At 38.9% G+C, this 25297-nt stretch overlaps 1 protein-coding gene across 5 annotated transcripts; it reads right to left on the minus strand.

Annotated features, from left to right (window-relative positions):
- Positions 1-1691: 1691 nt before the first annotated feature.
- On the minus strand, positions 1692-20673 carry TMEM196 (transmembrane protein 196). Of its 5 annotated transcripts, none has more exons than XM_027684806.1 (5): positions 20041-20673; positions 9122-9178; positions 7030-7284; positions 5050-5123; positions 1692-2537 (listed from the first exon to the last, which is right to left on the minus strand). In XM_027684806.1, exons 1-5 carry the CDS (start codon positions 20185-20187, stop codon positions 2531-2533), a joined length of 540 nt encoding a protein of 179 aa, XP_027540607.1. In that variant the 5' UTR covers positions 20188-20673; the 3' UTR covers positions 1692-2530. The 5 variants fall into 5 exon arrangements, with proteins under 5 accessions (XP_027540607.1, XP_027540606.1, XP_027540605.1 ...); XM_027684805.1 differs by having other exon boundaries at positions 20029-20673; XM_027684804.1 differs by having other exon boundaries at positions 20023-20673.
- Between the last annotated feature and the right edge of the window lie 4624 nt (positions 20674-25297).

Below are 25297 nucleotides of genomic sequence, written 5' to 3' on the forward strand. Positions count from 1 at the left end.
GCACCTCCTGAAACGCAGCAGAAGTGGTGTAGTTATATTTCATAAGTTACAGTAGGGCTTCTAACATTGTGAGCTTAGAGAATATATCCTCATTTCCTTTCCAAAGCATAAGAAAGTGGCTGTTGTACTGCACTACTGTGCTGGTTATATAAGAATCACCCGTTTCCCTGCACTATCCCATACTCTTGCTAACATGCCAGGAAATAAAGTGTTTGTAATAAGTAACTGGGTGGTGTTATGATCTGTTCTTTCATGTAATTCCTGAGCAGATTCTGAACTGCAGCTCCAAATTACTCTAGGATTTGGAGCTACCACTCTAAGTCCTGAGGTGCCACAAAAGACCCCAGCGAGAAGCGCGATTTTACAGGTGTCCTACAGAGCTAGTGATGAACCTCAGCCAGGTAGTTCTGAGGTGGATTTTTGAGTAATTTTTTAACTTACTCTTATTTTTCTTTTCCTTTTACTGATGCAATGGGGAAAGGAATCTTACAGAACCACTTCCTCTGTTTGTATGTTCAGTGTGGATTTTTCAACATATATGAATCCCTGTAGCCCATTTAGACAGCGGTCCTGCCTTGGCAGATTGTGTCTGGAGCTGCAGAAAAAATGCTCCTGTAAGGGGGACGTACTTGGGACAGATATATCCCATGTTTCCTGCTGCAGAGGAAGAGGAATGTCAAACTGAAAGGGCAATGGCCTCCTATAAAAGAGCCCAAAAAACCTGGAATGTAGTAGAGGAGACAGTCTAAAGAATGGCAGTACCTGAAAGGGGGAGCATCTCCTTGAGCAGAATGCCCTAACATTTAGTTATTTTGCTATGACAGTATCTGTATTCTTATGAACTTGAACAATCTCATTAGCCATTTCTAATGTATGTAATAAATATTAGTATATCAGGGCCTCTGAGAAGATTCAAAATACCTTCAGAACAGTAAGTAAGTGAAGAAAAGCCTTATAATGTGGACCCTTTTTTGACTCACAAGCTTAGCCATCAAACTAATTTGCATGAAGTTTAAGTGAGAGACTTAAATAGCAGTGAAGATGTTTCCCATGTTGTAGATAGGAAACTCCCTTAGAGACTTGAAAAATTCTAAGATAGTTGAATTGAACCTGATTTTGTACCATATAGATTCACAAAACAAGTTAATGTAATTTATAGACATTTTTATGGCATGGCTTAAACAGTAATAAGATTCTATTCATACCTCTCTGGGAACATGGGTATAAATTGCCAAATGTTGGCAGTCATCAGTAATGCTCACATCTCAAACTCATGTTGAAGTGCTGGGCTTTACAGTATGGTCATATATTCACTATGTAACATATGAGTAATTTTATATGAATATTTTCTAAGAATATTATGCTGTATATGTTCTGTTACAGATTGAATCTTCCATTTTTCATGGCTATATGAGCCAGTAGGTCCTACAATAAAGTTTGGCGTCAGTTAAAGCTGCTCTCTTAACGTACATACTGTGTTAATATACTCCAAATTCTGTTGTGGGTGTGAAGAATTGCCATTATATTCTGACCTTGACCATGCCTCTCTCCAGCCTTCATTTTTTTTCCTTTCTGAGCTTGCTTTATCCTTTTAGGAACTTTTCACCATGTTGTGCAAAACTGCAAGCATGATAGTTCAGCTTTGCAAGATCTTTCTAAAAAGAAAAAAAAAAAACCAAAACATCTCTCTATAGCCTCTGTTTAGTTTTCGTTTTATTTGTCATCTTTTATGAACAAATTACGAAATATACTTCATTCACAAATTGGAAATATTTACAATTTCTTTACAACAAGGCATTATTGAGGTTTTGAGTTATGGCATTCTTAGAGCATTCTGTCTTTCAAAACAAAGACATTGGTGGTGTTTTCAGCACACTGTTCATTTACTTTCTGTATGTGAAATGGGAGCCTTTTGGGAGAAGAATTTGCACTCTCTTTTGATATGATCTACTGAGGATAGGAAAACTGAGGCAGGATGCATTCCAAATGCGTGGAGGGAGACTGTGCAGATGTGTTGCTGTACCATGCCATGATCTGAAGCCATCATATCACACCAGATGCTGCTAAGTGGAGAGGAGAATAAGATTCCCCTGGGCCATTCTTCCTCTGCCTTCTCCTATGAGCTGGCTAAATGTGGTCCAGTTTAATTTTTTTTTTCCGTTTTTTGAGTCTTCATGAGAATAAGAATCTTGAGAAGTCTATTTCAAATACTATCACGATTCTGAAAAGTTATTCAGACAAGAAACTGAGAGACAGCAGCCAGGAAGTGAATAAATACTGTATATCCGCAAAAGGTTTAGGAGACAAATTTTGAACATGGTTCTAAAAGGAATTGCAACTGTGCTGGTCTGCAGTTGTGACATTTGAGACATAAAAGCTAAGATAGTTCCGTTTTCTCAATTTCTTGGAGTCTTTTTTTTTTTCCTGAAGAAAATTCTAAAACCACTCCTTTCCATGGAACTTTTAAAAATCTCTTAATATACACTTCCATTATAAATCAGATGTGGGCCACCATTGCTTAGATTGTCTGTCATTTCCTGGAACAAGAATAGAAAACACTAATTAAAATTAGAATTATTTTATGGTCATCAAAATTCAGTTAGCTAAGGTTGTAATAAAATTTGAACAAATTCTGAATTTCAAACATTCAGAAAAACTTCACATTTTTTATTTGGCTCGATAAATCTCACTATAAAAATAAAAAGAAATCAGATTTCTTCCTACATAAATGAAGTACATTTGAAAGCTGATAGACTCATTGATAGTGATTGAGTTGGACGTTACACTCAGACCACATATACAGCATTGATGGCATCTGTGCAAGTTTTTTGATGTTGTCCTTTGAAATTGCATCAATTTTGTGCTAATCTACAAAAGAACAAGATGGTAGTTAAGTCTCTGTTTCCATTCAAACCCTTTTCTGTGCTGACATGACATAAACAGATGCCATTCAATGCTTGCTGAGATAGACATTTGGGAAGTAGGTTCTGGATTCAAACAGGATCTAAGGGTCTTAAGTGCTTGCTTTCCCTTGGGATGGGCCTGATTTTGGTTTTCCCTTAATATGCCAGTCTACAATATTTAGCAGTTCAGCAATTGCTACTCCAGTGGCAGGTGAGTCATCCCAGAGTAAGCTGACCTGCTCATGAGTCAGAATCCTAAAGCAAGATTTCTTTGGAGTTTGATTTTCTAATTCTGAAACAGAAATCCAAACAATACCCACTTAGCAGCTGCCTAAGCATAGAGATGGCTACAGTAATTAAGCAGTCCCCTGACCTTCAAGGCTGCAAAGCCACACAGAGTTTATGGTCAAAACAGCCTTATTATGAGCAGTCCTAGGCCTATTTCATACCAAATTGAATCTGGATGAAGAAATAAGTGATCTGCTGCTTATGTCCAATGACAGAGAACATCTAACTATGCCAAGAAGAATGGGCATACATAAAAGTGCAGCTTGGGGTATTTTAAAATTCAGGTAGATGAGGTGGAGGTGCCACTATGGAACTAGTTCTAAAATAGTTGCATGAGGACCAGAAGCTCTTCTCTGTGTGGAAAGATTAAATTCCTTTGTTCTTCCTAGGTACACTTGGAGAAAAAGTGGAATAAAAGGGATTTGTTTGTCTCTCTTCCCATGGAAGCTTCTATGAAATAAGTGAAGCAAGATTCATTGGCCTAGACAGAGGGAAGAAAAAGAAGAAAGGAAGGAAGGCAAGAAGGCAGGCAGGCAGAAAGGCAGAAAGAGAGAAAGAAGGAAAGAAAGAAAGAAAGAAAAGAAAGAAAGAAAGAAAAGAAAGAAAGAAAAAGAAAAGAAAGAAAAAGAAAGAAAGAAAGAAAAAGAAAGAAAGAAAGAAAGAAAGGAAGGAAGGAAGAAAGAAAGGAAGAAAGAAAGAAAAAAAAGGAAGGAAGAAAGCCTGACTTTATAGCATAGTAGCTGAGATTCTTGGTAAAGAGAAGAAAATTATGCAACCTTGTCTTTATTACTAGCCTTGCTCTTTCTCTCTCTTCTTTTAATCCACAATATTTGGGAAGCAGAGACTGGAACTTAAGAGTTTAACATAAAGTGGAAGCACTGATGCCTCCTGTCTCAGGTATTACCAGCTACATTTTAAAGTAAATCACAAGACGTAATTGTTCCCTGCACAGTTTTTGAAAGAAAGGATGTCCTATTCCTCTCAACAAAGTAAGCTTAGGGCCATCAAACCAAGTAGTCTTGCCCATTAATACTCCTCAATCAAGTATAAGCCTCACAGAAAATAAAGTGTGTAAACTTAGTGAATTTTGAGTATTTTCTACCACCCAAGTCTCCATTTGCAGATGATGGTGCTGGATGTTTTTGTATGATGCCTTACTCTCCTCATATACTGAACAGGAACAGGGATGCCTAACACTGGACTCTGGATTCATGTTTGGGGGTTGTCTGCTCTGAAACAAGGCTTATTTGTTTTGCTTATTTGTAGGTGCCTAAAGCCTTCGTTGGATCTACCCTGAAGAAATCTGTCAGCTGGGAAAGGGACCAAGAATACCAAATCCCTTTAACTGTAACTAACAGTCAGCCACATTTTGATAGCAATGATCTGTCAGAAGGCTATTCATGAGTAAGTTTCCTTTTGTCAGCTTTATCACTTGAATCCTCTGCAGATATCAGCTATTAGAATATCATCGTAATTTCAGAAACTATTGAAAATCATTTCTTTTCCCCAATAGTCCTATTTAAAAAAAAAAAGTATTAATACATTTTTTTTAAAAAGTTGCTAAATTCAAGGAATTAAGAGCACACAGATTAGAAGCAGAGTGAATCAATGGTGGTTACATCCAAATAAGAGTATTTGGATGCCTATAACTAGGGTGAATATTTTAAATACTCAACTTACTTCCAGATTGCAGCATTCACCACGTAGAGTTATGTCACTACCTGGAAGCACCATTCCTGACTCAGAGTGACATCACAGCATCAGCCAATTTTGATTAGCTGAAACTATGACTTCCTCTTAGAGGTGGCCCTTCCTGAAGTGACATAACAACATGGTAGCTCCCTAGTGTTCAGCGTACCTTGGAGGTAACTCTGGTGTCGGGGGAATCACCGGGCAGCTGGGCAGGTCGGTTATTTCAATACCCCTCAATCTCTAATATAAATATAACAATTATACAATAAATATAGCACAAACAAATGCACATGCAGTACATGTCTATATTACTGTATATCAGTATAAATATACAAAATAGTCTTATATATAAAACACTTGAAAGCTATTTTCTAGATCCGGGCCTAATTTAAGGTAAGGTTTTAAGCAGCCTTCATTATTTTTAGGGGCATGCTGTGAGCTAATGTACTCAACCCTGCCAGTAGCAGGCAGTCCACAGGTCTAGGAAGTCCCAGATCAAGCCATCTGCACATGCATACTTGATCCTACAGAAGACATGCAGGAAGTCCACCATCAGTGGGGCACATCCCACATCTGCTGAGCGTGTGTAATAGAGTTGCTCTGCACATGTGTCATGGCCATTCACCCAAGATATGTGGACACCTGGCAGTCCTTGCTGCTAAGCATCAGAAAGCTCAATAGATCAACAGGCCAGGAAAGTAGGCAGTGAACTACTGCTATACATTGTCATCATCAGCCCAAATTGATAGGGTTGGCAGGTTTCTTTATTTTGAAAGTTTTTTCTTCCCAGGCCATTTCTTTTTCCTTTCCTTCTCTTCTCTTCTCTTCTCTTCTCTCATCTTTGTCCTTGTTGAGAGAAGAGCCTCTTTGAAAGTCAAGATCTAGCCTACCATCTGCAAGACCATGACCATACTTGCCTACATAGCTCATCAGAATTCTACTTAATTTTAAAATGAGATGGAGAAATGTATATCTTCTCTTGATTTTATCACCCTGCTTTATGTTACTGTTGTAACCTTAACTATTTAACTTTTTAAAACATTTAAAACATCATCTCTCTAAAACATGTTTCAAACATCATCTAAGGTGAATTCAGTCTTTATTTCTACTTGGAGTCTCATCTCAGTTAAGAAACCAAAGAATAGTGACAAGTCATTTTTACTAAATGGAAAATTAACTGCTATATCATGTTTTGTCAGGGAATCTGAAAACATTCGATAGTCTGAGTGAATTAATCCTCGCTCTGCTGTTCAGAGGTCTTAGTAGACATGATACAGACTGTTGAATTTAACTGTAATGCAGACTTGCCTGTGGAGGTTTAGGTGGGCAGTCCGCTTGACTTTTGTTCTCTTTTCTACTCATTTCACAAATGAAAGGCATTGGATAATAAGTCCAAATGTAAAGCACAGGGTAGCAGTGAACATTTAAAGAGTTAAATATTCATCATATCTGTAAAGTCAAGGAGCTGATTTCAAGAATTCCATTCAATTAACTGTTTTGACCCTGTGTGTTCAGCTTTTAGAGCTTCAGTTTCAGCACCTAAACATGTTCCTTCCTACACACCTTGGTGAGCTTCCTTTTAATAGAGAAAGGAAGCAAATGCTCAGTGCTGCTGCAAATGAGTCCAGTTTCATTTATGTGTCTAAATATGCCCTTAGATGCTTAGGTTTGGTTATCTAAGTTTGTGAACTGTGGTTTGTGTGTTTAAACAACCTACTTTATAAGCTGAGTACTTGGGAGAGGAAGAAATTGATTAAATCCTGGAAGCATGCAATGATGTGATTACAGAAAGCATTCTGTGCTTTTTTCACAGTGCAATACATGATAATCCATATTAATAAGCCTTCAAATTATTTATGAAGTGCTATATTTAGCAGCTAAGCCCTTGAATAGCTATATAATGGAATTATGTTGAAAATGGATGTACTTCATTGAAATGGATGTACTGAAAATATACAGTACCTAAAAATAGCTCTATATAATGCAACATAATAAAGCTTACACAGAATGGCAGCATTTCATTTCCCAGAAGCTCTTTCTCATATAAAACAGAAAATTGAATACACCTCTTGCCAATTGTAAACTTTAACACATACAGTAACATTTCAGGAGAAGCAGAACAAATAAGGGAGGACACACAACTCACTTTTTCTGCCATTTCATGGGAGTGATGCAATGAATGTTCTCTTTCTGAGAACATTCGCCTTTGTTCATAGCTGGCTAGCCGACAAGTGAGCCATGAAGAAAGGGTGCAACCACCAATTCCAATGCATGCAAGAGACATGGAGGCAAGATGCAAAGAATAGAGAGCAGATGACTTCTTTGTCAGAGCACGAAGAAATTGAAAATTTAAGATTCCTCCAATTAGTCCACAGATGCAACAGGCAGAAAAAAGTATCATCTGTCAGGAGAGACAAGAGAAGTTATGTCACAGTAACATTTTTCAGAGATGGATTCATGCATATAAAAAATGAGACTAACCATAATTCAATTCTTTGATAGCATCACTGACTGCAAAACACCACACAGACACTTGTTTTTAACTCACTTAGCTCCCACATTGCTCCAAGGGAATACATTACTTCCTGGTATAAAAAAGTTAATATTGATGTTGCACGTAAGATAAAGCTGGGTAGAATGAGTAGGTGATATTAAAACCTAGTCAATGGAAGGACTGCTAGGACACAAATGTGATTTCCATCTCTTCATGCAGAACAGTAACATGACAGAACGTGTTGTAATTTTCTATTGTGCAGTTTCTCACTACGCCTCAGGAGTGAATGGCTCATGTGTTTGTAATCAATCTCTTGCTTTTTGTGCCATCTGACTATCTCCTGCTCAATTATAATTTATTCAGTCAGACAGCAGATTGGAGGCTTTCTGCAGCTTTTGTGGGGACTTCGGAAGTATTCAAGGTGAATGCGCTGGTCAAAGAAGCAAGAGAAACAACAGAGAGATCTGTGATGCTGCTCTACAGAAGGTTAATTTGGTGACCGTGTGTTTTGTTGGTTGGTTGGTTGATTTGGTTTATTTGATTTTAACTTGATTAAAATGTTTCTGGGAATTTTAGAAGGCTGTGAAACAGGCTGCACACATGTTTAAAGATCTCCTACTGCTTTTAATCACAAAGATGCTATCCTGATTCAGGATGTACTGAGCCACAAATGGCTCAAGAGCAAAGGACATTCTTATGGAGACAGTACTAATCAGACTAAGTCTTATTCACTTCCCTTGATACTGCTGACCTGTCACATGTTGATCTAGATGGGTCTTTATGTTTCTCAATATGGCTTTGCATATGTACTTATCTACTGTGGTAGCAACAATTTATGGAGCCTTGCAGACTGTTTCTGTACACAACTGGGATGAGAATTTCATCAGGAATGTGGCATTGAGGCTGTCTGTTGCAGTCCACTGCCAAGTGACTATTCCATGAGACCACCAGAACAGACAGCTTTTAGAAACTAGATATTAGTATACATGTTTTAAGAAATGAGGCTATCATTGTAACAGGGTTTAGGATAACTCATTGATATTAAAAATAATCCGAGAGAACTCTTGATTCCCTTCGCACTTACGCTGGTTTTATATGACTTCCATCTGTATGTGGCAGAATAGTCAAGCTGACAGAAAATTAAGTAAGGCATTGTCACTTACAATAGGATCATATCTTTTACAAAGTTCTGCTGTGACTTGTGTAGTAATAACACCATTTTGCTGCAGTCAGAAAAATGACTGTACTTCTGATTCTTAGAAGAGACAGAAAACATCTACCATCACTTTAAAAGTGACTTACACATATTTCAGATTGAAAAATGAACTTATTAAAGTACTTAACAGCTACGATATCCAGAATCAAACTTGGTCAGCAGCCTTATTGAGATGGCAGCCCAGTATTGTTTTTTGAAAGAAGAAGATGCAATCTGGTGACGTTATTGAGAAACATTTATTGACATGACATAAATCTGTGTCAAGAGGTCTCATATCCAAGTTTATCCAGAAAATGATAAATAGGGATGTGTGGCTTAAATAGCATGACCTATATAGGCCATTTCAGAAATGCCTTGTTTTGCTTGAGTATCCCAAAGTGCTGATTGTGTTTTTGGATTGCTGACTTGAAATTTGTATAAGTTTTTGTCAAAAACACTTGGACACAGAAAGCTGCCAGTAAAGAGTTCAAGTTAGATAAGTATGCCTTTCAAATACTTATGTGCTATAGATGCAGTGGAAAAACTTACAACAAGTCCAGATTTTTTTTTGGCGCACAATATTCCACATATGCCACAAAGCAGGAACTGCAAAGAAAAAAAACCAACAAACAATTATTTAATCATTTAAGGTATGAAGTTTAAATCCCACTGTGTTACTGTGGTGGTAACTACAACAGTAGTTTAGGCAATGATTAGGCTTGTCAGCATTTTTATCACAAACTTTATTTTCAGGAAGTTATAGCTCAACCATGAACATACTTATCTGATAAGAAATTGGAATGAGAAGTCAGACTGTGCATGGTTACTCATAAGAAAGGAAATCCAAATTTTAAGCTTCTTGGCTAAACAACTTGAGAAAAAAACCCCAATGTTGCAAGCAAAAAAAAATGCCTTTTTACTGTTGTTTTTTTTTCCTCAGAAAAGTTTAGCAAGGTAGTAGTCAGTGATCCAAATCATCTTCTTCCAGGTATAGCTTAGGCACTTAATGTCATGATCCTACCATCTGAACTGAGGGATCATAGATCGATTGTTGTCTTCAAGACAGTGGAACTTTGGGCAAGAATGTAATTCAGTCACCTCTGTGAGTGCAGGTGTAAATATGAGTACACTTTTGGGTGGTTACTCTACTCACTTTGCAAGAGATAGCATGAGGGTATCTGTACTTTGTTTTATGTAGTTCCCTCACAAAAACTAATCTGCTAATTGTGGCATCAAGCATTAGGCAAAAACTAATTAACAAAACCAAAAAAACTCCCTACCATCTGATATGAATTGATGTTAATGCTTTATAGTGACCTCTGTCAAAGACCAATAATGTTCTCTGATGTCTCTTTTTCCTCCTACAGAAAAGTTTAATGAAGAAAACAGTGAATAGTCCCCAAGGGAGCAGTCATGGTAGGAAATACAGTAGTTGTGTGAAAGCAATAAGGCCTTCTCCAGGTGTTAGTAATACTGTCAAAAGATTTCCTTGATACCTCATAAACTCCTTTATTAAGAAATCCAGGCTACTTATTTTCAGCAAAGCTAACCCTACACCCCTATTGGGAAGTAATTTTGTAGTTTTAAAACTGGATTTTTCCACATTCTTCTTGCACTGAGACAATATTTCTTGCAAAAGGCTGTGCTTGACCTTGATTTAGGATTAAATCACAGAGCAGACCTGACTGTTACATAGGAAATGAAAAAAAAAAACAAACAAAACAAAAACCTAAGCAGTTTCTATATGGTATTCAGGATCCATGTAATATGTTACAGTTACATCTCATTTGCACTCTAAAATTTTGCAACTTCACTATTTCAGTTGAGTAGGCGTTTTAATACATATCTCCCTCCAACTAAAGTAGTTCATGCATATATCTAAGCTAAGTTTTTACTCTAAGTTAGACCCATCAAATCAATTCCCCAGAATAAATGTTGTTATATTTTGTGTATTATATACCTTTACACTAAGTATGGGATGTGTGCCTAATACCAATCTTATTACAGAGAGGGCTGGGTCGTGTAGATCATGGTGCTGAATGGCTCAGGACATACCAGTACATACAACTGGTAACTGCTCCTAGAGCCCAATGACTGGAATAATAACAGAAAAAAAGCAAAACAAAACAAAAAATAACCAATGAGTAATGCTCCCCTGACACCTTTCCCATAAGAAGAGGAGATTTCAGTTCATCATATCTGCTTTGTAAGTTTTCACTCAGGTTTTCTGTGAAGTTTTGGAGTTTCACTCCCAGTCCTGTCATTGCAGATTGCCTTCAACAGGTATGCTTCAGATTTTCACATATAGTGTTTTGTATTTCTCAGCATTAATGCAGAAACCTCAAAATAAATTTGTTGAAGACATCTTTGTAATTTAATTCTATTCAGTCAGATTTGATAAAGTGGATTAATAATATAATTATTCTCTGTAGTGAATGAGTAGGATTGAAAGGAACTTTTTGTATATAGAAAAATTAATGAGTTCTCAAAAATACAATCAGTACTGTACAATACAATAACTAGTTTAAAAAACTGTGAGTTTGATAATTTGCCTTCAAAGCTGAAAGAATATGAAAGAGTAGGCCACCCATTGTTTCAAGAATGCTCTAATTCTGCTCCAATTAGAGACAATGGAGCTAATCTACAACTCCTAAATTTTGCTGATGATACTAAACTAGGAGATGCTGTGGACTCTGTCAGGCATAGAGAGGCCTTATAGAGAGATCTGAATAGACTAGAGAGTTTGGCAATCACCAACCATATGAAATTTAACAAGAGCGGATTCTGCACCTAGGACAGCGTAATACTGGTTATACATAAATACTGAGGGACAAGAAACTGGAAAGCAGCCACATGGAAAGAGATCTGGGGGTCTTGCTCAATGACAAGTTGAATATGAGTCAGCAGTGCCCCAGCAGCAAAAAAGGCCAACCGTGTCCTGGGGGACATCAGGCAAAGCATCACCAGCCGGGTGAGGGAGGGGATTGTCCTGCCCTGCTCTGCACTGGTGCAGCCACACCTCGAGCACTGTGTGCTGTTTTGGCTGCCTCAGTATAAGAAGGACATCAAACTACTAGAGTGTGTCCAGGGGAGGGCAGCCAAGATGGTGAAAGGCCTCAAAGGCAAGACTTACAATGAGCAGCTGAGGTCACTTGGTTTTTCAGCCTGGAGAAGAGAAGGTTGAGGGGTGACTTCCTACAAAAACAGTCTGCACCTTCCTCAGGGGGGGTCAGTGGAGGGGAGGTGCTGGTGCTGGTGTCTCTCTGATAATCACTGATACAACACAAGGAAATGGAATGAAGTCTCATGAGAGGAAGATTCTTCGCTGAGAGGGCGGTTGGTCGCTGAAGGGGCTCCCCAAGACACCAAGCCTGTCAGAGGTCAAGGGGCATTCTGGATGCTGCTCTTAATCACGTGGTTTAGTACTAGGAGAAACAGGGAGGAGGGAGTTGGACTTGGTGATCTTTATGGGTCCCTTACAACTTGGAAAATTCTATGACTTTATGATAGTGTTTTATTGTGTCGTGTATACTCTGTATGTATTTTCTCTACATCTACACTATTTATACACATACACAAGGAATAACATGTTCCTTAGTTGAAGAACTAAACAGGGAACCAACTGAAATTATTCTAACTCAGAGAAGTTGGGTGTTCCTGCTTCTTCCACGTTCTTCTGTGTGATTGTGAGATGATCATGCCTAATCCATATGACTATGAGACAAACAAATTGTGAAACTGAATGCACTTATGTGCCTGAATATGTTAAAAACCTCAGAATAAAAGCACTTGGGCAGTATCAAAGGATTAATGTTATTTAGGTTGAGGATTTTTTAGATGACAGTGTATTACATTCATAGAGAAAAGGCTTGCCCAAGACCCAGTATGGTTATTTATTTATGACAGCAGGCATTTTGCAACTAAAACCAATAGATGAATTTGAGCCACAGTGTCAGGCAATTAAACCTCATGCAAAGCTTTGAAAATGATGACCCAAGTTTACCACTCTCTTCTAAGGCTGATTCACTGGGAGCAGTGGAAATCTGCTTTATGGAGAGAGAATTAGTAATACCCAGGGCTCAGGAACACTGCTCATACAGAGTTTCTTTAGGCAGGCTTCTCAATGCGGAGACCTCTGGAAAGGTTAGGATTTCAGTAGGACATTATGTGATAGACTCTATTCTCTGGTTTTTGATAGAATAGCTAGAGATTTGGGATTTTTTTTTTTGGTATAGGCATTTCCTGTAAAATTTTTGATGTCCCAGTGTTGTGATCAGCAGTAATGAAAACTGGATGGGAGAAACTACACTAGCTCTTTGTACCAGAAAAAGGATGTGAATATAAATCAACTGAAAAGGAATTTCCTGTGTTTGTCCCTGTTCGTATTTCAATTAGAAATCTTCTATTTTATAATACTGCCAACTGGAATAGAGTCACCAGAGGCTCTGTTTTCTTGACACTCTCCGTCTGTTCCTGGCTATCCTGAAAGGCTTCATCTTCATGGTAATGTGTCATACCAGTTAAACTTGGTTTCTAACTGTTGAGCTACTCTGGACTACAGTTTGCCCTAGACTAGCTAACACTGTCACTGTGAGGAGTTGCTCCTTTCTACTTGATCATTGATTATCCTCAATCAATTTTTACCAATCAACCTCATGGAGTATTTAAATGTAGTTACATTTTCTAACCATGTCACACCTGAGGTAGGCTAGGTAAACAAACTTATACTGAAAATACAGTAAATGAGGAGTGGAAAAGAAATATATCACTGAAGATAAGCTCCTTTTAAAGAATGTTCAGTTGTTGAATTGTTCACAACTCATGCAGAGAAAAAGACTAAAACATTTCATTAAGGATAAGCTAAACTAATAAGGCCTACAAAATAACCTGGGAGCCAGAGAGGGACCCTCAGTTAAGACTTGTTTAAAAACAGATGTCTCACTCTTGGACTTTCATTTTAATTATTATTCATAAGAAAAAAAAACCATAAAATGCTAAAAAATATCCAAAAAACTCACTTAAAAACCTACATAGATCACTAACTACAAACAATCCCCACTGATCCTGGGGTTACTTTTGGTTGCAGACTTATTCATACCTCTTGTATATACATGATGTTTTGTGTCAAAACTAGTAAAGCAGGCATGTATTGAAACTGTTGGAGCAAGTCAAGAGGAGGGCCAGAAAGTTGATAAAGCACCTCCTCTACAAAAACAGGCTGAGAAAGTTGGGGCTGTTCAGCCTGGAGAAGAGAAAGCTGTGTGGAGATCTCATAGCAGCCTTCCAGTATCTGAAGGGGGCCTTCAGGGAAGCCAGAGAGGGACTCTTCGTCAGAGCTGTAGTGATAGGACAAGGAGTAATGGGTACAAATTGTAAGAGGGGAAATTTAGGCTATATATTAGGAAGAAATTCATTACTGTGAGGATGATGAGATACTGGAACAGGTTGCCCAGAGAGGTTGTGGATGACCCAACCTTGGCAATGTTCAAGGCCAGGTTGTACAAGGCCTTGAGCAACCTGGTCTAGTAGGAGGTGTTCCTGTGCATGGCAGGGACAGTTGGGACTACATGATCCATAATGTCCCTTACAACCCTTATTCTATGATCCTATGATTCTGTGAGAGTGTATTATCCAATAATAGACAGGGGCATAACCACTACTGGGTGAATGGTAAAAAAGCCAAAGAAAGATACTAAAAAGCATAAAAGCTACACAGAGACTCAGTGAACTGTGAGTGCCTCAATCCTCCTTTCAGTGATGATTCACCAGGGAACTATCACAGTCAGAATCACTCTGATAGCACTGTGTGATTGCGAGGTGATGCAGTAGCATTGGTAGAGTCTTTGCCATTCCCACTGCAGCCGTGCCTGCTAATGTTTAATATGCATATTGGAAAATCTCTCTTTTTGTCTGTTGAGCTTTGGAATAAAAACCCAAGGACCTCCCAGAAAAGGGGAATGTTTATTTTGAGCCTGCTTTAATTGACTTTATATTAAATACTGGCTTGAAATAAAACCTCACATCCAAACACATAGAAATTTTGGTAAGGAGGCTGAAATCTCAATTTAGATTCAAGTTCTGTGGTTTGGATCCATCCCTATTTCATATGTTCTGGAACAAAAGACTTGGCCTTTTTCGTGTTCTCCTGGAAAATGGGTACTTTCTTCCTGGTAGTCTGAAGAAAAGATTCAGTTTTACTTATGTTTGCAGGAAGCCAAAGATTTGTTGCTTTCCACCATATAGAAGAAAAGGGACTATTTTTATCTTATATATTGGAGCTAAGAAACCTTTCTGCCTTCTGTTTTGAAAAGGCAAAAGCAATGGTGAGTGTAATTCCCTTGAAAAAATGAAAACTGTACATGGAAAAATTTCCTGCAGACAGACTGAACAAAACAGTAGAGAAATCCTGTTGAATATAAGGACCGCTTGATCCCTAGTCATTGTTCATGACACAGAAGACTACTATACTATATACACTCCATGAAAAGTCCTCTGTCATTCTGGGTCATCCATATGTATCTGATGAGATAGAAGAAGGGAAATTATTCTAAAATGGAATATAACACAGTGAAAATTAAAGTGTATCATACCTATTCAAATGATCCTCTACTTGAAAGACTAAACCATCAAGATACAATCAACAGCTTCACTTTTATTTACCCTTGTCAGGTAGTAAACCAGACAATCTCTGTTACATACTAAAGCTGCATAAACATGTGACTTCCAGGAGAATAACCAGGAATTTGAAATTAATAATGTAAGGAAAGGATGACTGTATTTAATAATGATGTTTCAACTCCATCCAAATGAAAAAAAGCTGAAATCTCTAACGGATGAACTAAACAGAGGAGGTATATCTAATTGTAACTCTTCTTCAAAGCAGTATTTCAGAACAAGAATTACGTTTTCTTAGTGCAGGCATAAAGGGCACAGAATCCACTCCCGAAAACACAGGCATCAAACTAAAGAAAAATTACAACAGGCAAAAACAGCAAGCCTAGGTAGTAGGCTAGGAACTACAAGTCACCTTAGATAGACTATCTTCCAGATTGTTTCATGCCTCTAGAGTCTCTGAATGATAAGGAAAACCTACTGAAATACTTCAGTTGGAGTGAAATATCCTGACTCCATGTGAGGCAAGAAGCTCCCACACTTGGTACATCCTTCCTTATCTATAGGTATAGAACTCTTCCCAGCTTCCACTGAGCTCATTGAAAGTCCTGAGATTCATTTCATCAGGAGCGGGAGCCAGACAGAAATATGGTCAGTTTGATGCAAATGCAGTGCACATGTTAAAATAAAGTAGGATCACATCTGCATTTTGTCAGCATGCTAAATAATAATGTGATTTTTTAGTGTTATTTTTTGGGGAAAAAAATAGTTTGACTGTTCTTTCCAAAGGAAACTTGGCAGCAGTAAAAACTAAATGCAAAATTTAGTGTTTTAAAATTTTAGGCCACCAACATTGATTTAATAGTCTAAAATGATGTTCTTGCTCTGGGAGAGCTCCATACTGACTTACACTTTTTCTTTTCCCTCAAATCCTGGATAAAAAAAAATAAAGTCATTTAAGTCAAATATTTCAAGTGCCATCTTGGAACAAATTTCTGTAGCCAAACTATAAATGCAGATTTTTAATGAGCAGGTAGACTTCCACTATGCTAAAATCAAAAATCATGGAAACAATAATTCTGCCTCTATCTACAGACAGGCAACCAGACCAACATTTAGAAAATGCATATCTCTCAAATATATTTAGGTATTTGTCTTAATAAGGGAAGAAACAATTACTCTTGAGAGGCATAGCCATAAGTGAATCATTGGGTATCTCTCTTGCACATAAAGGTAGATGGCATATTTGCCTAAAGATGTGGCCTTTGTCTCTCATTCTCTCTCTCTCTCTCTCTCTGTGAGGCATGTATAGCATGTATAGCAATAATTTATTCACCACTGCAGAATAAATAAGGATTTGAACCATACACGTGTGTGAATATCTAGTCACTGCTGATAACGATAGTGATGCAGCCACTATGTTCTAAATATAGATGTGAAAGTATGTGACCATTTAAAAAATATCTGGGAATACTTTTTGGATTATTATCTTCTGATTTTTTTTTGTTTGTGCAAAAGTCTTTGCTATGCATGCTGTCATTCTTACTGTGTTAGTGTTATTGTTTCAGGATTCTCATTGGTTGGATCATTTCTATAGTATGTCATATAACTGAATTGGAATGGTGGATTTCAGAAATATACCTCAATTTCTGAGAAAGAGAGAAATCTGGGAAACACTGGTTACAGTCTGTGGAATACTTTATCCCGATAAATCATAATAGAAAGAAAATTCAGAAATCAACAATATGTGCACCTTTGGGTATTTGGGACTGTTTTTATGGTGGGTTTTTTTTTCAATTTAGCAGCCATGGCCTATTTAAAAAAGGACAGATTGACTATGATGTAAATTGGATAGTTGTCTCCACATGCTCCAGATAATTTGAGAAGTCTGTCACACCTTCAGTTGTTTTCTTTCGGCTAAATTTTAAACAACTCTTACTATCTTAATCCAGTTCAACTCCAATGAGAACAACAAATTTGAAATTTTTTTTCCATTTCCACTCATTTTTTGGTATAGACATTGCCTAGACCTTCAATTTCTTAGTTCTAGTCTACTCTACTTTCAGTGGCTTGTTTATACATAATGCAGGGCATGGAATGATCAGAGCACTTCAGCCCATGCTTAACTGCAGTTGTATCTCTAATCCTCTGGGTGGGATTTACATGGTTAAAGACAGGTATGTTAGTAAATTATCTGTCTGAATGGAGGCAGTGAACAATAAGAAAAACTCTTTTAACAAAAAAGCTAAACTTCATCAAATGCAAAGCATTGCAGGGAGGCAAGTATAAAAGATAGAATGTGCATGATTTTTAAGATGCCCAAATTTTAGGAATTCAGGTTAAGGTTTCCATGGTGATGCTATCTTCATCTACTTCCTTCTGAACTTGGGTCTCTGCTGAGTTACACCCACATAAAAGGATAGAACAGGGTCAAAGGTTTTCTGCGTATTTCCAAGTAAATTACAACAGAAGGCATGACACTGTTCAACTTAACTCAAGTGTTTTGCATCCTAACATGTCAAAGAATTAGTTTTTCCTTTAATGTCCCTTTATTTTCCTTAGTGTATGTTTCTCAAAGGAAAACCTTGATTCAAGAATGTGAATTAGAAGAAAATAATATATTTTATGGACGATATATTCTTTAATATAGGCAACATGAACTCAATGTAAGATCCAGTGAACGGAAAGGTGGCTTGTGCCACTTCTGCAACAGGACAATCCTGAGGATTGTCCAAACAAACCTTTCTCCAGGTGTTTTGATTTGGATTTGATACATCCATAAGCATCCCTGGAGAACAGTAAATCTCTGGCCCCTTTCTTATCCTGTCTCACCTGCTAGTGCCCTAAGTAAGAAGAATGCAACCTAACAGACAGTTTGAACTGCTGGAGTAGTACAAAGAGAGTGCTATAATGATGACAATTTAGACCATAGATCTTTAGTTCTAGGAAAAGTAAGCAAGCCTTCATAACCGTGTCACCCCACTGCCTGCTACTGTGATTTCTCATTTCCTCTGCTACATGAAGCATAAGCTGCTTGCTTCCACTTTACAGTTTCTATAAGGCCTCTGTCTGCCTACCCAACCTGTAGTTTTTGCTCAGTTCCCAGCACTTCATGCCAGCCTCTGCTGGCTCTGGTTGTGGGCATCCTTTGTTACATTTGCAAACAAGTCCCTTTGGGCTCCCTTCCATGCCTCTGCACTCACACACGAGGATAATTTCCTATAAACATCTGCAAAACCACTTTATTGTCCTCTCTCTTATTCCTCTCTAAAACTCTACCTACAAACAGCTTGAAATCAGCCAGACTGCTGGTGTGTTAATGCAACCACCTGTTATACTACTCAGTTTTGGTTTGTTGTTTCTTCATAGTCCCTTACTCTTTTATCCTATATCTGTCTCGCTTCGATTATATGGTCCTTGGAGCCAATATCTAATGTAGATTTTCTTCTACGGTTAGTACAAATTCTGGTAGTACAGATAGCATAAAAATGAATGAGGCAGTTGTGCAGGAAATGTGCATTGTCATGAAATGATATCAGCTATGGTAGCATTGTCACAAAATACAATCACTGCATAAAATACTGATCTGACTGACTGATCAAAGCTCTTTGACTCAGTGAAACCCAGGATATTGCCCTGTCATTAAATCTTCGGATAGACACATGTTTGTAAGTAATTTTTTTCTTCATCAGCAATGATCAGAAACCTCCCTTTTTGAAGTGATTTTGACAGTATCATTACCTGTTGGCCACTGTCATATCTGATCTGGTCTTCATTTTCATTTCTCGCCTACCTGTTCTGCAGTGCAGAATTATGTTTGTGTTTATATACTGCCCAAAATATTTATGACTGTTGTCAATAATTAATAATTATTGACAGTGAGAATATTACATGAAGTACTTTGTCAGAATGAATCTATAAATTACAGGAGGTTATGCAGGTGAACAATCAAGAGTGTTTTGCATTTCTCATGTTAACTCAAGCAAAGCAAACAATCCTTTTACAAATACTGCTGTAAAATCCAAGCTGGCCAAAACCAGATTTGGACTTCAAAAATGCCCACTCATGTTCAGGTTGATTATTCAATATTTCTTTTCTTTGTTTCATAAATATAAATAACCATTTGGAGGAAAATTCTTCCTAGAAACATGCATATCTCAAACAGGAAAAATAAAGAAACATTTTGAGAAGTGAGAAATGCTCTGTGACATGAACATGCTGCTTCTATTAACCCATTATTGGTTTTTCATTTTTTTGGTTCATTTTACAAGAAGCTCAGGGTGTCCAGGTCATGAGAACATATCTTTTCTTTCCCATTTCCTCTTTCTCTTTTTTCTCCAAAAGCCCGAGACTCGGCTGACATACCCTTGACATTAATTTAAAACACCTTTCGACAGTCTCCTTGTCTCCTTGTAAGGGATAGGGCTGTTCTTTTTAAAAAGCAAAGCTCACAGTCAACTTAAAGACTGTAAGCTATGGCCCGCGTTCCACTCGAGGCATCGGGCTTTCCCAGGTGTGAGAAGGGGTTCATAGAAAGTTCAGTTGTCCACGGCAAGACTGAAAAACGGAAAGGAGCGAGGAAGAAGGGGTCTCCCCCCGCCCAAACCACACACACACACATCTCTCCCCGCCGTGCCTCCCGCCCCACGACTGTGCAGACCGTACCGCATGCACATCGGAAATGGACCCGGCGAGGCTCTCGGCGCAGCATGCACGCGCGGGAAGGAAGGGAAGGGAAGGGAAGGGAAAGGAAGGGAAAGGAAGGGAAAGGGGGATGCCTTCGCACGGTCTGACCATCACCATAAAGAGTTAAAGAGAGAGTGAAATGGCTAACGTACACACACCCCGCTCCATACCGGAGAAGAGTCTCCCAGCTGAGGTTTATGCTCTGTGAGGACCAGGCTGAAACTGACCGCCCCCACGGCCACGCTGGACACCCCTAACCCTATCTCCAGCACGGAGAGCACCAGGAGGCTCCCGATGATCTGACTGCTGGTGCACATCCTCCCTTGGTCATCCTTCCTTCCCGATCAGCCGGGGAAACTGCGCATCCTTCTTCTCCTCCGGCGCTCCCGCGGCCCTAAGTCGCCCCCAAACTTTTCTTCCTGCGGCGGCAGCCGGGGCGGAGCGGCGCATCCGCGGCCGGCGGGCGCTGCCGAGGGGCGGCGGGACGGCCCCGGCACCGCCGGGCCCCGCGCAGGGAGCGCCGCGCCGGCCCCGAGCGCGGCCCCGAGCGCGGTCCCGAGCGCGCCCCCGAGCGCGGCCCCGGTGCCGTGGAGCTCTCCAAGGTGCCGGCACGGCGGTGGGTGCGCGGCACCGCGCTCCTTAGGGGCTGCGCCTCCACCGGGAAAGTCGACCTTGACTGCTCGCCTCCTGCACTCTCATTGGAATGACCTCACCGGGATTTTTTTCCTCCCCTCGTCTTGTTTCTCTCCCCCTTCTCTTCCTGGGCTGGGGGCGGGGGGTAGAGGAGTGTGGCGAGCCCACCCCGGTTATACTTATGTATGAACGCAGACCCAATGCAGGGGCGCGGCACACGGCAGCCCCGCCCCGGGGCCACGGGCGCGGCACCTTCCCCGGTGCCCTCCGGCTCCCCGCACACCTCCGCCGTCCCGCGCCCGCCGCGCTGCCCGCAGCACCGGGGGCCGGGGCGATCCAACCGCCAGCTCCCGCCGCACTACCAAGCGCGAAAGGTGACCCCCTCAGTGGGGTGTGCGCAGGCCTCCCTCCCCCCAGGTGCTGCTGTGAAAATTCAGGAGGAAGCCCATTTTCTTCTTCTATTAGTAAAAGGTCTGGACCGTGTCGTGTCTCACCACTGCAAAACTCCGGTCTTCTCCAAAACCCTACTGCCAAAATAGGCAATTTCTGCAGCCATTCCTGTCACTCTGACAATGGACAGAACTGTGTCAGTCCCAAAGCAAATGAGCAACAAAGCAAAACAGAACAAGAGATCCAGGGCTGCTACTTGAGCCATACTGGATTACTTGATATCAATCTTTATTACTGTGCCTCAGAAACAGAGAATGCTTTGCCACTCTGACTACAGTTTTACAGTCCAGATGTGTTGCACAATATGGTAACACACGGACACTCAATCTAGTACGTTGGCTCTCCTAAACATAGGTAATTAACTTTTGGTCATTTACCTTAACAAGAGGGCAAAAGAGCTACCTGGAAAATTGTATCCCCCAAATCTAGATCAGGATTCAAAAACATTGGCATATGCATTCCAATATACACATGCTATTTTTTTATTCTAAGTAAAACTTATATGGAATTTTTCCTTGTATCACAAATTACAATTCTTAACTTGTATATAAAGCCTACATTCAAGTTTTAGAATCCAGAAGGGCAGTCTAGACTTGTCCATTAATTTCATGGTGCAATTTGGAAGCAAGAGTATAAGATTAGCAAGGTCCTGATTGAATTTATTTCTTTGGACTCCACAACCTGTCTTGTGTATTGAGAATAGGCATTATATATGCTTGAGAAGATTAGATCCACCATTACAGCCCAGAGTTTAGTCCTTATTTGTAGAAATCTTGAATACTTAACTGCTGTGAGTGGAGTTAGACTGTCATTGAAGTCTCTCACCTTAAGCTGCTTATGTTTTTTTTAGGTATTCCAGAGTGAGAGGAAGGGGTCTTGAGATAGGATCTTAATGCTTTCTAGTTTAAAACTTCATCTGTTTCATATTTTCTCACAATTTTACCACTTCACAGAAGTAGAACAGGTAACCAAATCTAAAGGAAAACTGCATTATAGTTAAAGCTGAATTGTCCCCTTTTCATCTCTTATGTTTTAAATGGTACCTGACATCTCTTATCATTAAAAATCAAGGCACAGCATAAAAGTTCCTAAGCTACTATATTTATGTAGGAGGATGGAGAAAGCACAGATTTTCAAGTACCCACATGGGTGTAGGAAGGTGTTTCTGCAATGACAGTATCCTTATTATGTCAGATTGTTATAAACGTTGAAGTGTGCTAAGGTGCAATGATTTTACTGCTCAGAGTATATTTTACCAGGTCTATAAAAACCAGTGGTGATAAGAGAGGAATTGCATAATGACAGATATAATTAATATATTTAATACTTGCAGAGAGATAGAGTGCCTGTCACATCAGAATAGAGCTCATGTGACAGAAATAAGATTTCCATAAACAGCTTGTTTTATGTAACATTTCCACTTCAGTCATAATAAGCTGTCAGAAAGATGGGGGGAAAGAGACCTTGTGAAAAGTGTGCCCTAGATGGAGATCACTTCATGCAACAGTTATTAAAACAGGGATCCAATAAAACTGGAATCCAATGGCAGGAGGGGAAGTACTCTGGGTGCCCACTTTCTAATCTGCAGACTGCGGAGAGGTAAAGAACTAAGCAAGACCTCAGCCAAACTTAATATCACTGCTCAGGAGGAGCTGCACAAGTTATCTCTGTTTCACACCTTTTCAAATAAAGACAGGAAGGAAATGTAATATTCTAATCACTATATTTTTAAAATGGAAAGATGCAGTCTTTGTCAATGTAATCAGTTAAGTTTATTTGTACTATGGTGCTGCATCATCATTATGTGCTGATCTAGACAATCAGCTTTACACATGGGACTATTCATGCATACATTTCAGCACATGCTTACAGCTTTGCAACTTTAAGTTATTTAACCAGTCTCAACTGACTGGTTTTGAAATGTTTCCTGTATTTTTGATTCCCGTAACAAAAAAGATTATGATGAAATACGAAATAAAAAAAATCATTCAATATGCAGGCAAGTTTTCATTATAACTGCAAAAAGTTAAACACTAAAATCCTATCTCCAAAGTAAAATTAATTAGAGTCATGAGAGCTTTAGATTTTTTAATTTAAACTGTTGGGTTCATGAACAAAAGTCATCAATCTTCTTGTCTTCTTTGAAGGAAAGCTTCTTTTCCTCTTTTTTGTCATTGGAGACTTTAAAAATCGTTCATGACAAAAAAAATTCCAGTCACACAGCGGGATGAAGGGTAATTGGATGACATAGTACTGGCAATGAAGAAGTAGAAATCAGAGCACAAAGATTCATTTATGTTAAGTCCGTTTCGTATGTCTCTGGTGACCAAGAGACCCAAAGAAGGTCATAGCCCATCCATGGGAAATTACCTCTTTTATGTAACACTTTTGAGCATGTATTCATGGCTGAATACATCTTGTTAAAGTGGTTGAGTTTGTTTATTTTCTAATTCCATGTATCTCTAAAACAATCCTGTAAAGATCCTTATTATGAGTGAGAACTGGGCCTATAGCATTAAATCAGAACTCAGATCATTGAATCCAATTCAGCCAGGAAACTGTGAATAAAATTGAAACTGTACACCATCCTGTGGCTGCTTAGAGGATGAGAAATAATTTGGTGCAGCTCCAAGAAGGGAGATACTCCCTAAACACTGGTGTTACTAATATGCAGGTATAAGGTAGCAGCCTTGGACAAATAAACAGAAATGTGAGTGATCTTGGAAGCTGGCTTACTCTTTTACCTTATGGATTCATTTTCTAGTCAGTACCAAGGCATGTCAGTTAAGCTATCTTGGAATATATGACATAGACTAAAGGACTTCTACCAGGACGTTGTTTGGGAAATGGAAAAATTCAGCCTCAACGGCAGCTTGCAAATCCTTTTTTTTCACAAGTAACTTCTACTTTCACCTTTACTTTGCAGATTCCATTTCTTTACAATGTTTTGTCACCTGTAACCCTTAATTCAGTTTGACTGAAGCAAAACCAAGGGAGAGCAGTACTCTAACATGCACCTTTTAAGTGTTTGGGGTGATACAGTGCCTTGGGTTCTACAGAGAGATTTCATTCGAAAACCAGGTCTGTAAATTACATCCTATCTATAGAAATGTGTGCAAAACAGCCTTTAGAACATTTCCTCTTTTTTTTCTTTTTTTTTTCTGTAAAATCAACTCTTAGTACCTTTTACTCCTGTTTGTTCATACTCTTGATTAGTATGCACTGGTGTTATGAAATGGAAAGCAAACCCCATCAGAATCTCTTATGGGAGAAGATAAGGGACTGTCATTGATTTTGTCTGCTAAAAGTTCAATAATCAGGCAAACTTTCTGCTTAATGAGTAGCTCAGCCCCAGCAAAGCTAGGACCTGTAGCACTGAAGTGACTGGTAATAATTGTTTTTCTTCAATCCAGTCATTAAGGTATTGGCTTATAGCACACATACATAAAAATATGATGACATAATCTAAAACTATTTGGCACATATTTTCTTTCAAGAGAAGTTAGAGGATTTGTGACAGTTATTTATGTTGGATGGAAAATTTCACATATTTTCAACTTTGGTTTGAGTAGTGAAAATTGAATGAACTCTGTATAGACCAAATTAAAAGCTGCTGTATATTACTCTTTCTTGGGTTTATTCTTAAATACCACCTTTTGTCTACAACTGCAAGCAATTCTTTTGCACTCAAGGCACCTTTTACTAACTTGATTAGATGATTGAAGAATCCTCCTTCTGTAGAAGAAATCAAACATCTGTGCAGAAATCCTGTCTCCGGCTACTCATCAAAACATTAAGAGTGTGTGCGAAATCACCCCCATATTAAATACAAGGGTATGAAACACAGGGTCTTTAAAGTAACTTGCCTAACATTGTGCATCAAGTCTGTAGCAGAATTGAGAAGACCTCTTTTATCCAACACTAATGTCCTGTTAAATAAACACACTTTCTGCACTATATGGTTTCTGTGGAAACTGCAAAAAAGAATGATCATCAGAAAAGGCTACGTTTTCCCATGTACTGTGATACTCTGGCTCCACAGCAGATAATTCCCTGCCAGTGAAGATCTTTAGATGCATCTGCAGACCCATGTTTGCCCAGCAACTCTGCTCCAAATGCCTAATTAAAGCAAGTACTCCTCTGTTACTGACATGGATTTTATACTTGTAAAACAGTTCTTGACCATTTTTTGGTGCAGTAGTGCCATGCTAAATAGCTTCTCATAGAGATCTAGGGAATATACATCATAAGAGATTACATTTAGTAACTGAGAGGGATGATTTTTATAGACCCATTACCTCTGATCCACCAAAAGTTTTCACCCACTGAGGACTCTAAGGCAGA

This window comes from Neopelma chrysocephalum, unplaced genomic scaffold (genome assembly GCF_003984885.1).
Source record: "Neopelma chrysocephalum unplaced genomic scaffold, ASM398488v2 Primary Assembly neopelma1_67, whole genome shotgun sequence".
Lineage (NCBI taxonomy): Eukaryota > Metazoa > Chordata > Aves > Passeriformes > Pipridae > Neopelma > Neopelma chrysocephalum.

Bases quoted from the DNA above. Each gene is read 5' to 3' on its own strand.
- TMEM196 (XM_027684804.1), bottom strand. From the start codon at position 20,187: ATGTGCACCAGCAGTCAGATCATCGGGAGCCTCCTGGTGCTCTCCGTG. The intron at 7,285-9,121 runs GTAAGTTTTTCC...CTCTCCTGACAG, and splicing joins AAAAAAAATCTGGACTTGTT to ATGATACTTTTTTCTGCCTG. The intron at 5,124-7,029 runs GTGAGTTGTGTG...TATTTATATTAG, and splicing joins CCCATGAAATGGCAGAAAAA to AGATTGAGGGGTATTGAAAT.